This window comes from Mastigoproctus giganteus, chromosome 10 (genome assembly GCF_048544385.1).
Source record: "Mastigoproctus giganteus isolate SK-2022 chromosome 10, ASM4854438v1, whole genome shotgun sequence".
Classification (NCBI taxonomy): domain Eukaryota; kingdom Metazoa; phylum Arthropoda; class Arachnida; order Uropygi; family Thelyphonidae; genus Mastigoproctus; species Mastigoproctus giganteus.
In genome coordinates, this window is record NC_143584.1 from 68,305,029 (window position 1) to 68,318,233 (window position 13,205).

Here is a 13,205-nt window from a genome sequence, read left to right on the forward strand (position 1 = left end):
ATATTCGAAGTCTTTCCTCATATCATTTGCTGGTTTCACCCTTTCTTTGGACCCTTTCAAGAAGTTCAAGGTCTTGTTTTTTAGATGAGTTCTCCATATTTGGCACAGATTCCAATTGTGGTCTGTAAACTGCCTTATACAGTAGGATTATGACCTCCTTACCTCTACAGAATAATGTTCGATAGTGACTTTCCTTTTACATTGCTGCCTTTTACATTGCTCTGTAAACATCCTGTCTGCCCATATCACAACTCCAAATTCCTCACTTCTACAGTTTTTAATTCAATCCCGCAGAGAGTAATTTATTTTGGGGTTGCTATTCTACCAAGTGAAAGACCTTGCATTTTGCTGCAATAAAATATATCTGCCTTTTTTTTTACTATTCTTGAAGCCCATCGAAGTCATCCTGAAGGAGCACTGCTTGGCACTAATCATTAATGACTCTCCCAATCTTTACGTCATCTGCAAATTTTGACATCACACCCTTTATCCCTTCGTCAATGCATTTATGAAAATCAGAAACAATGGTAGTAAAACCGATCCTTGGGGAACTCCAATTCTGACGTTACAAAAACTTGAAGAATATCTATTAATCACAACTTTCTGCCCTGCACCCACCATGCAGTCCATCTCAAAATCGTTCCATAATCATAACATCTTCCAGCTTACACAGTAACATCTCATGAGAAACCAAGTCAAATGTTTGATAAAATCCAAATAAACTATGTCAAAATAATTCCCAACTTTCAGCTTGCGCGTAATGTCTGTCAAAGGAAAGAGATCATGTTTAGCTAACCTAGTAGCTAAACATGATCCCCTTAACAAAACCGTGTTATTGAGTCCTTCAGAATGCCACTTCTTTTTAACGTCCCTGGATTGCTCTCATATCTAGTGCTTTCTCATACTCAACTGTCCTAACCTTATTTGTGGTACTGTTACAGATTGACTTTTAGCTGTTGTAGGCTTCAGTAATTTTCATTACTCTGCAACTTCCTCATGATTTCTTTTTGTGCTTTATTATACTGAATGGATGTGTGAAATTGTTTTTTTTTTTTTTTTTTTTGCTGATGCTACATAAGCTCATATGCTTGTTTTCTTGCATCACATTACTACTACTTAATGGTATATATGCATTCATGGGTTCCATAATTCATATTTATTTTCCCTCCCTCTGCAATTAGCAGATGCTATATAGTGTATTAAACTGTCATAGTTCCCCCTTTCGAAATTAAAACCTGTGCCTGTAGTTAAAATCTTTAACTACTGCAAGTACCTCTCAATAGTTCCTCTACTTTAGCCCTGCGATGTCATCTGATTTGTGCATGATGATGAGGACAAGACTATTTGCATCCATAGTATTTTCTATAACATGTTGGTACAAATAATGATCGTTTATTTAAAAATTTTATTCCTCATAGTGAGTTTTCCCTCCCACTTATTTCAATTAGTCAGGGCCAGACTGAAGTCAACCATAATAAGACATTCATGCTTGTTTACTCATTCCATCTGCATGTAGACACGCATTGTACTCTTCACAATCTTCTGGTTGGTAGATTACTCCCACTCTCATTGCGACTTTGCTTCCAACTAATCCACACCACAGATTCCATGCTGGCAAAAGTAACATAACCTCACCACCTCCGAATTTCTGGGTGGCACCATGTTTCTGTTAGCCCTATCATGTCAGTATTAGTTGTTCTAACCAGGAGTTTGAATTCACCCATTTTATTGACAACTCCTGATATTACTGTAGACACAGTTAAGACTAAGTATTCTTTACAGTTTACTACCCTAACACAACCCTTGAAGTTATTTAGGCTTGTTTCTGTAGCTTTATCTCTTCACTTATTTGGGACGTTGCTACCCTCAGAACATCTTGCCAACATTAGCTGTTGTGACAACAAACAAAAAAAAAAAAAGTTTTGGGGTGAGTGTAAGCATTACTATGATCAAATTAATGTGGATCTATATTACCCTTCCCCCAACTGCAATTACCCTGAACCCTTAAGGTGTCCTTAATGATACTAGCAAAAATCCTTGCACCACCTTTGTTCAAATAAATACCATTTCTACAAAAAAATTCCTTTTACCTACAAATCCTTGATGATAAAAATCCCCCCCCCCACTTTTCCCATTTCTTTGACAATAGGATCTCCCAATAAAACTAAATCTCTTTCAACCGAGCAGTTTCACTTGGCTGTTCTTTTCTTGGACCTGAATCAGAAGTGCATCGCTTGGCAGGTCATGAGTTCCCAACGAGCTCCCAGTTACATTTGTTTCTAGGGAAAATACCAAGTTCTAATTGGAGATCAGTGCACTCCTTACATCACATGCAAAGAAAAGAATTGTGAGTTGAGCTTGGTCTGTCTACTAGGCTGACCCTAGAATACACCCCCACACGGTAGTAAACTATAACTGAAGAACTCATGACTCACATGGAAATGCCCATGTCTAAGTCACGATATCCTTGGGCTTTGTGGTGTGGAGATGGAGGAAGCCCTGGTGCCATCAGACAACTAACATGGCCTTGGACTTTGTCTGGTAATAATCATTATTTAGGTAATATTTTACCTTAAGACAGATTACAAAATTTAAATTATAATATATATTATAGAATTTAAATTTAAAATATATCCCCCCCCCCCATTATAAGACATTCTGATTTACTGATCCATTCTGTATTTTTTTTTGTTTGTTTGTAGTCATTTAGCCTATAACATACTCACTCTCATTTTTGTTTTCCCAGTGCTTATTTCACACCAGACTGACTCAAACATTACATTTGCCACATGTCAACTGGGTGCATTTAAATTCTATGTGCTTCTTAACCAAGAGAATAACCTCTTTCCTCCTGTCCTTTCAATACACACTGTATTCTTTAGGCCAAAGTTGTTCCATGTGCCAATTACTCCTATAATGACCATATTATGGGTATCTTTTTTGTGTAGTAACCCTAACACAGCCCATATATCTGCTTGCTATGTGAGAACCCATCAGGCTTTGTAAACTCCCACACCTTGTTTTACAGGCTGCTGCATGCCGCAACAATGACAGGAGGGGGAGGGGTTGTTTTGAGTGGCCTGTGTAATGTTGAGTCAGTTTAGTATGGTAGCAATAGGAAAAACAAAAATGAAAGTAGCAGAATGGTATAGGCCAAATAAGGGATGAGTATACAGCAGGCCCTTGTTATAACACAGTTCGCTCTACACTGATTCTCTATAATGCTGTTTTTATATTATAACCCATATCTCACTCTAATGTGGTCACAACTCACTATAACGCTCTTTAACCACGTACAGATTGAATTTTTGGCATGTTTAATGAAAACTCATCTGATGTAGTCAATAGCTTGAAAACGAATAGCAAAGTTTTCCACGTTGGCTTGTGAAATTTTCCCACGCTCAGTGAAATTTTCTTCCATGCTAATTTAATTGCACTATGGTGACTTGTTACGATCAACATTTTAAAAAATGATCAAGTATTGCTTGTAATATTTGGGTTATGTGCATTTATCAAAGTCTAGTCATCACTCGGTAGTGTTAGATATTGTCTGTAATGGAGAGTTTACTCGAACATTGTATCATAATTAAGATTATGTATCATAACATGTAAATGCAACGCAGTTACATTTTCGAAGATTAATAATGGCGGATAAGAATTAAAAAGGAATGACGTCTGGACGTGGTACGAAACCTACTAAGGTAAGAAAAATACTGAATTTGAAAATTTAAATTATACGTTTTGAAGCGAATTGATTCTGTTCAATGACAAGTGGATGTGTGCAACAATTTAGGACTGGCAAGTTCAACTGTAAGAACAATTATAAAAAATAAAGAATTAATTTTAGCAGCGGGAAAGACAGCTGTTCCACTGCAAGCAACTTGGCCACCTATTATAACTGAAAGGGAGACACTTCTAAATGTTATTGAAGATAATATCCAACACACAATTCCGTTAAATTAAATATTAAAGAAAAAGCGATTAGCCTATATGATGATCTGAAGAAAGCTCACCTTTAAAAAAAAAAAAAAAAAAGAAAAAAAAAAGTGGAATCATTTAAAGCTGGTAAGATAGATTTAAAATCCAGGGAGAAGCTGCAAGTTCAGATCAAGAAGGAGCCAAAACTTTCAAAAAAAAACTTCTATAAATTATTGAAAAGTGTTGTTAAACTTCTCAAGTTTTTAACAGATGAAACAGGACTTTTTTGGAAATGAATGCCTAGAAGCAGTTTCATATCAAAAGAATAAAAAAAAAAAAAAAAACACTCCAGGCTTGTTCAAAAGCGGCGAAGGATCGGTTGACTTTATTGTTCGGTGGTAACGCTGTGGGGATTAAAATAAAACCCCTTTTAGTTTACTAGGAAGACAGCCAAAGTACAGACCAAAGTTGCGAAAACTCGACAGCCCAGGACCATCGGATTAATAAATTCATGATTTTTAGTTTAATTTTGATACATAATGTAGTTATTTATCACATAATTATATACGTATGTAATGTAGAATATTTTATATGTACAAATTTTTAATATTAGATATTTTGACCGACATTTGTGTCTTTTCCCTCAGTTTATTATTGATTAGGAAATATCCTATGGCATAAACTGCGACTCACAATACATATGTTACATTATGGGAATACGGCGCTTGCTTAGTGCTGATTCACTTAGTGCTCTGTTTTTCCTGAACGAATTATCAGCGTTAAGTGGGGGTCACCTGTAATGAACAACTACACAGACAAACAGAATGGGCCAGTAAATCAGAATGTCTTATATGTGGGTTAGTGCAAATGCATCATTTTAACAATAGCTATCTACCAAAGTAGTTAAATTAATTAATTAAATTGACATCGTTTTGGTTATATCTCATATTGTGACTGCCTTCACAATGAGTTGCCATGGTATTGTACTACCTCGACTAAATAACACTCACCAGTGGAGAAGACTATTGTTATTTATTTGCATTTGCACTAACCTACATATTAGTCATTCTACCTCGTAACATGAGGCCTTTGCCTTTATATACTTTATAGTCAGAATGTCTTATAATGGATTTAAACTTTCCAGATAATGACTGCAACTTGTGAACTGGTCACTGGCACAGTAGCATAATTTATTTTTGAATTTACTGGATGACTTTTCTCCACCAGTATATTAGAGAGCAAGAAGAGAAAGTAATAATCTTGATCTGATTATCAGTGTGGACTCTTCATGAATCAATTTTACTTCTGCGTTTTAGCTGTTGTTAAACTATTAGTCTATACCCACCCTCTTTGCCATTCCACCAAGGTCTAGAAGCTTGTATTCCTCTTTCATTTATACTGATGGAATGGGGAAAACTGTAATGAAGAAACTCTTTGTAAAGAATTAGTTTTTGTAACAGGTTGGCATGGAAAAGAAACAAAAGGATGTGGCTGCACTGAAATCTTTTAATTCTTCCATGTAAGAACTCTGACACAATACCTACTTTACCACAAGTAGTTCAGCGCACTTATCATTGCAGATGTCTTTCAAAGCAATTTGTAGTCTTAACCAGCTTATAAATCGGTTAGTAGGGAGCACAGCTACAATATTCATTAATAAATAGAAAAGGTGGCTTTAATAACGTGTTACAGTCAAGAGGTCCCCGAAGGCTGCATAGCAGTAAATGCAATAAATTTGATGTTAAATTGCAAGTTTCATCCTGTAATGAGGTTTCTTAATCATTCAGTATATTATTTTGTGGCCATGTGCATTTGAAGCACACTTATTTTATCATAATTTCTCAATGTGAAATTGTCACATTTGGAATATAAAATACAAATTTTGCCAAAGCACATGGAAATCTGCTTCTGAAATATTGTGATTGATGTGTTAGGCTTGGGGAGAGTACTCACTGTCTCTTTTTCTAGTGTTTGAATGGCACTGTAGATTCAAACATGGAAAAGAAAGTTTAGCAGACAATGATTGTGCTGGAATACCTATATCTGAAAAACTGAAACATCTAGACAACTTCTACATCAACATCAGCATGACTGTTGCTAAACTTGCAGAAATTCTGAACATTTCATACAGAAGCTGTTATGAAATTTTAAGTGATGATTTAAATATGTCAGGTTGTTCAGCATGTGGCGAGTCAAATACTTATTAGTGCAATGTACAGATGACAATTTGTGGTGATCTCATAATGACCTGATAATGATCCATTGTCCCTAGAGACCACCATTGCCAGAGATGATATCTGATGGTTTATCTACGACTCACAAAAAAGCATAAATCATTGTTGCACTATGAATTCATTTCCTGTGGTGCCACTTGAATAAGGAAGGATACAGATGTGCTCTTGCAAAAAAGCAATTTAGCAACATGTACAAAAAAAAGTTAAACACACAGCATTAATTTTTCTCATGTTACCACATTCCCTTTACTTGCTTCAGCTCTCACCATGAAATTTTTTCTTTCCCAGAAAATGAAATGAGGTCCTTGCTTCCACACTGAACAAGCAGTTTTTTGATGGAACTGAAGATGCTCTTTGTGCTATCCAGTTTTAACTGGATAGCACAGGAATTTTATCAATGGCAGAAAAAGTGCATCCTTTCTTGCTCAAGAAGAGTAATTTGAGAATGGCTGGGATAGGTTTAGTTAAACTTAATATGAGAATCCAGGAACTTTTTTAGCTGTAATGCATAGTCAGTTGATCTTGTTCGTTGTTGCTATTCAAAGATTGCTTTTTTGCATAAATTACTTTGGTTGAAGAACAAGAATTGAGTTCTGTGGAACTAGAAGTGATCTCTTTTATTCAATTCCTACTATTAGTTCACACTCTCCCTATATATATTTATATATCTTGTTCAAATTTTCAATCGTTAATAAAATACTTTTTATTCATCCACTCAAGTTCAAATTTTTTTTAAACTTGTAGTGGATGACACTTGATGTTAATACAGTTTTTTTCAAATATTAATTCATTAATTAAATTAAATTAATTAATTTTAGTTTTATATGGGAGAAAAAAATTTCTCTTATATAAGATATTTAGCAGGACATAAATTTAGGAATAAATACCGTCAGTGGCGAAGCGTGTAGATCGCTGGAAAAAAATTTCTTTTTCAGATTCTTTTTTCATTCTGGGTTCTAGTCTGAGTCAAGGAGGTAACAAAATGGAAAATGAAACATGTGAATAAAAATAATAGTCCCACACCATATATAGAAAGGAAAATGGAAAATTGCAAGGAAATTCGCTTTCTATTTTGCCACTTAATATTGTGATTCTGTCATATGTATATACATATTTATATTAATTGTAATTATTTAATAAAAAGTAACTAAAATAAAATTTTTCTTTGTTGACCTAAGTAGGAATTGACTTTAAAAAAATTTTTTTTTATATTACTTGTTAAGCTTTATTCATGGGCTACTTGCATGTTATGGCTGGAAACTGAAACAGCTTGGGGACGGGGCTACTTCCTGTACATGAGATTAGCTAACTACACCGCCATTTGAAGAGGTCACTAAGAATTCTTCCGATCTCAGATATGATTCACATAAAGACCACTGCTCTGTGAACTCACTATACCATCAGGACTGTGGGCCATTTTTTTTATGGGAAGCAACACAAGTGATGATTGCTTATTAGAGCTAGTTCTCTTTTTCTGAATTCCAAACGGATATATATCTATGTAAAAAGGTATTCCACGTCCCTAAGCATATTTTCAAAAAATTCTCTTGGTTGTGGTAAAGTTTTTTTGAAAAGTATGTCTGAAATTTAAATATACCATGCTTTTACACACTTAAAGCAATAAGGACAACAGTCCTACTGCTTTAAGTGTGGATTTCCTGTAACAAAATACAACTATAAAAATTTTAATTAGTAATATGTTTTGGACAATATATATTATGACATTTTTCTGGAAAAATTTACTTCCTGTCACTCTACCAAGGAAAAATGGAATGGACTAGCTTAGGAGATGTGAATATTGAAGTCTCTGCATAAAAATTATTTATAAATAATGCAAAATTACCGTTCCATACTGATAGTAGTGAGGAGCCAGCTCATACAACCATGAAGGCTCAATAACAGTGATATCCTGCATGAATTCCTGGGTGGTATTGAGTACTTCATTGAAGACAACCCTGAAAACAAAAGTTTCAAGAAACTAATTTTTTTTTTTACTCGTGGACAATATATAATTTAAGATAAAAGAAAATTACATGTCCTCTATATCAAAGTATGTATTCATTATGACAATTTGAATATTAATATAGGTCACATTATAAAGAATATTTTTTGAGGGCTGTAATTTTAATTTTCAACCTTTTCATGAAGACTCTGGACTTTTCTATGGATCTAACATGATTATTGGTCACATGATGTAGTTGATATCAGTTCTACTTGACTTTCATTAATCATAGCTCACAGTTGAACATCTCCCATTCTGCATATTCAAAAATCACGATGCACTTTGTCAAAAATCAATGCTCTTGCTGTGAATTTTAGGGGGGGGGGGATTTTTACTGAAAATGGCTTTTAGAACATTTTTGAAACACTAACGATACACTTTAATATCGGTTTAAAAATAAACATTTGGGATATAGAGTTTACTGATAGCAATAAAAACAGTAGTAAAAGATTCACTGTCCTGTTTGAGGGCAAGGTTAGAATGGGAGCAATATGGTATACTTTTCCAGTAATCAATACTTTTGTTAATACTTTTTAATATCAAAAAAACTATAACAAAAGCCAAACTGTATCAAAGTTAATGGTCCAAAATCTGGAATTTACCAGAAGGAGCTTGTTTGTAGTGTTTTCAACATACTTATCAATGGAGCATATTACTGATATTGCTTGCTTGTTTTTGTTTACAATTCACACACAGTATCAATCTTCATCAAAATGTATCATAGTCTATTTAATTTTTAAATGGTGCTATCAAGTGCCTCTGACTACAGTTTATTTTCCTGCATTCATGCTATCAGCAGAGCTAAAGACACAAAAATGCTGGCAAGTGACAATTTGTAAATCATTGCAACTAAGCACAGTCTTCAAAACATCTACCCATATATTCTCAGTACAGTATCCCACTTTATTTAAAGAAAATGACTGTAAAGGTACATATTGTGCTGTCAAACATTCCTTCTTCTTTAAAATGGGTTCTGTATAAACCCATTAATTTTAAAAACAACCGGCACAATTTTCTCAATTTAAAAACAGAATACGGTAATCTCTTCACTGTACTTGGAAATATAAAACAGGAAAGGTGTGACTTTGTAACTAAAAATAGATTTATGATACTTTTGTCTCAACAGTGATTTTACAAAGTAGTACAGTAGAGTCCCGATTTTCCGAGGTTCCGTGTTATCCGAGCTAGCTCTTAGCTCAATTTTTACATAAAAACTAAGTGATGCCTTAAAGAGTTGTTTGTGTTCGTATGTATGATGAGTAAGACTGTGATGAGAACAGACTGTGCTATGCTGATTCACACGGAATTTCGATGACTCATCTCCCTCCGCACCCCTCCACCCACTTTCCACGAAACTTCAATAGTTTTATTTGTCGGGTTCAGTTTGACATCTCATTCAGGTGATTTTGCTTGTGACTAAAAAAAATAAATTAAATTTTCTGTTTATACTCCAGCACGACAACCAGATCAGTAGAGTTTACAATAAATCATCAATACAAATATTTATTGTATTTAGTTTGTTTGTTTGTTTATTTGGTTTTTAGGAGCATTAGCAACTAAGGCCATATGCTCCAAGGATAGGCGGTGGTCATTCCCTGACCTTTCCGCATCCTCCGTATTTGGTAGTCACGGGCTCGAACCCTGGTCTAATCAAGAAGCGTGTGCTACACACTGCTGCTCATGCCCACGGAGGCGGCCACTGTATTTAGTAGTCATGGGCTTGAACCCCTGTCCACTCAAGAAATGCGTGCTATGCACTCTCGCTCCTGACCACTCAGCTAGGTCAGGCCTACCACTAGTTTATCGGTTCTGTATGGCTTCTTTATTTTATGTATGATGAGTGTAAAGAGGAAATGTGTTGTGGTTTCATTAGAGACTAAGTTTGATGCTATCAAACTTAGGTGAAGTGACTGTAGGAGATTGGGTGAGAAATCGACAGAACATTGAAAAATGGTGTTCACAAAGATCGTCTGAATAAAATTATGAGCACATGAGAAGTAAAACTAAAAAAGGGAGAGTTTGAACAAACATCCGAAGCACTTTTTTTGTGGTTCAGGCAAATGAGAAAGAAAGGAAGCCTGATTCTTCAAGCAAAAGGCTCTACAATTTTAGAAAAATTTTCGTGATGGCGATGAAGAATTTACGGCTAGCATGGGATGGTTAGATAAATGGAAAAAGAGGTATGGAGTAAGATAGCTGAACATCGCTGGGAAAAAATGGTCTGCTTGTCAGGAAGAAGTGTAGTCTTTTACCAAAAAGTTGGCAGAAGTCATAGAGGAAGAAGGTTTAAGTTACTACTTATTGGAAAGGCTAAGAAACCAAGAGCCTTCAAACACGTACATGTGGAAAATCTCCCTTGTGAATATGCTAACCAATCAAATGCGTGGAAGAATTTGTGTTTGTTGAAAAAATGGTTGCTTCTGGACAATGCACCATCTCATCCAGATGAAACTGAACTAGTCTCTGGTGCATTAAAACTTTTTTTTTGCCTCCTAATGTAACGTTTCTAATCTAGCCACTAGATCAAAGTGTCCTGGAGACTTTGAAGTGGAACTACAGATGATGACTTTAAAAACAACAACTGGAAGATCTCGAAAATGGTGGAACTGTTGATGAAAGCCTTAAAAAAACAAACGTTAAAGATGTGATTTACTGGCTGGCAGAATCATGGGAAGAAGTAAAAACATCAACTCTCGTGTAGTCCTGGAAAAAAATTCTCTATAAGCGGAAGATTATCTTCCGCTTATAGAGCTAGTAAAAAATCTTCCAAATTCAGAACCTATTACGGCAGAAGACATTCAAGATTGGATGAATGAGAATTAGTAACAGGAGATGACTGATGACATGATTATAAATTTAGTGAGTGAGGGAAAACAAGATAGTGAAGACGAAGATGTGTGTGTCCAGGAGAAGGCTCAAAAATTTTGCATATGGAAGGCCTAAATACGATTGAGACCACACTACAATACATTGAACAGTAAAAATGAGAGTATGCCTCCTCATCTACTGTTATTGAAATGCCTGAGAAACAGTGCAGCAAACAACCGACGAACTTCTTTAAAACAGAAAACTTTCAAAGACTTTTTTTCTAAAGCCTGATGCTGTGTAATACTATGTAAGTAAATAAACAAAGGCTAGGTAAAGAAAGTCCACACGAGAAGCACGGAAAATTTTGGCAAAGTTTAGCCACAAAAGTACAGTATATTGTACTTTGCCGTACCACACTTGTAGCGTTGCTTGCTTGGTAAACAGATGGTGGATGTTATCAGTCTGTAGTAGAGATCGAAAACGATATATTGATTGACAGGTAGGTGTGACAAATGATGTACTGATTGGTGCATGAACAGAACAGATGATAACATTGGTTTAGTCATTGGTTGATATTATCATTGTACTAATGAATAAAGAACAGTGCACAATTAGTTTCGGAATGAACAGCATATAGATAACATTAGCGATTAATCTTTTAAAGTCGGAAGAAATTTGTGGGGGAAAATGAAACATTGCTTCAACTTCCTTGATATTTTTTACACCGATATTATATAGATAATTATAACTCTTAAAAATTATTATGCCCAGTTGCATTTAGTCTTATTATGCCCAGTTGCATTAGTCTTACTTAATCTAAATTTAAGAGTTGATGAAATCTATATTGCGTATAAGCAGATAACGTGAAATTATTCATATTCGTCCACTGACAAAGGAAGCTGCCACAGTCCGGAACTGGATTGGGACACAGTGGACAGATAACTTATGTAATTGAGACCTGCTAATATTCGTAAAAATTGGACAAATGCTAACTTAATGCGATGTTCTGTTGTCCTCTTTTTGAATTTTTTTTTTTTTTTTAAACTGGATTGGGATGATCTGTATATATCTCATAGTATTCTATATTACTCTTAAATTTAGATTAAGTAAGACTAAATGCAACTGGGCATAATAATTTTTAAGAGTTATAATTATCTATATAATATCGGTGTAAAAACACCATTGACTACTCTCAAAGGAAAAACTACGATAGTAGTGTAAGTGGCATCGTTTAAACTGTATTTCATATTGTGCACATCCTTTACGAGTTATCATTACCTCAAATAAGTAACACTTCCCTTTATGCCCCATTGCATTTAGTCTTACTTGAACATTATCATGCACACCTTTTGGCATCTCTCATATTGTGGGATTATCTTCACAACTGGGTTATAATGTTTACTATACCAAGATGCCTGCCGACCCACCAATGAAAGGCCAAATAAGCCTTGAAATGGTGCCGTCTGGGTGGTGGTGCCTACCGAGAATAAGTAATGATAGTCTTCTCTATTAGTGAAGTGTTACTTATTCGAGGTAGTGCAATACGTGGTAACTCGTTGTGAAGGATATACACAATATGAGATACAGTTGAAACGATGTCATTTACACTACTATAGTAGTTTTTCCTTTGAGAGTTGTCTATGGTGTTTTTACTGCGATATTATATAAATTTAGATTAGAATCATGCTTCAGACTAGAGCAGCAGCAGCAATGCACTGGTTTGGGAGAGAATTGTGATGGGAAATGACATGATATAGCCAAAGGGGATAGTTTTGTGTTTATAAATTGCAAAGAGCATAAATTCAGTATTCTAATAGGCTTATATGGATGGTTGATGCCTCTGAATAAGAGAAGGCACTCAGCAGCTCAACATTGAGCCCATGTTCAAGCAACAAACAACACAATGACATCAATGGCAGAGATCTCTGGTCCCACAGGGGTAAGCAATTTTTGGTGAACCCTGTTGTCATGGAAACAGGAACTATATTGTATTAAAAAAAAAACATAATATGGAATGTCTGCTAGGGGCTGCAGAGGAGTTATCATCTTATCTGTTAAAGGTATAAAAGGTCTTCTACTCTTAATATTACAAATGCTCTACATATTTGTAATGATATTAAGAGTAAGAGATATGAAGATATACTAAACAAGCACAGGGCAATTTTAAGAAGAGTTGTAAGCTAGGATTAAATCTGAAAGTGTCTGCAATTCGACTCAGACAAGAACATCACATGGCAAGTGCC

General features: G+C 35.1%; 1 protein-coding gene across 3 annotated transcripts in view; it reads right to left on the bottom strand.

The window, feature by feature from the left end:
- LOC150079071 (putative ATP-dependent RNA helicase DHX35) overlaps nucleotides 1–13,205 on the bottom strand; it is a 427,459-nt gene that overhangs the window by 15,244 nt on the left and 399,010 nt on the right. For all 3 annotated transcript variants that reach the window (XM_090383587.1, XM_090383586.1, XM_090383585.1), the window contains one exon: nucleotides 7,996–8,107. In XM_090383587.1, the coding sequence (XP_090239713.1) occupies nucleotides 7,996–8,107 (112 nt within the window). The remainder of the gene's footprint in view (nucleotides 1–7,995; nucleotides 8,108–13,205) is intronic.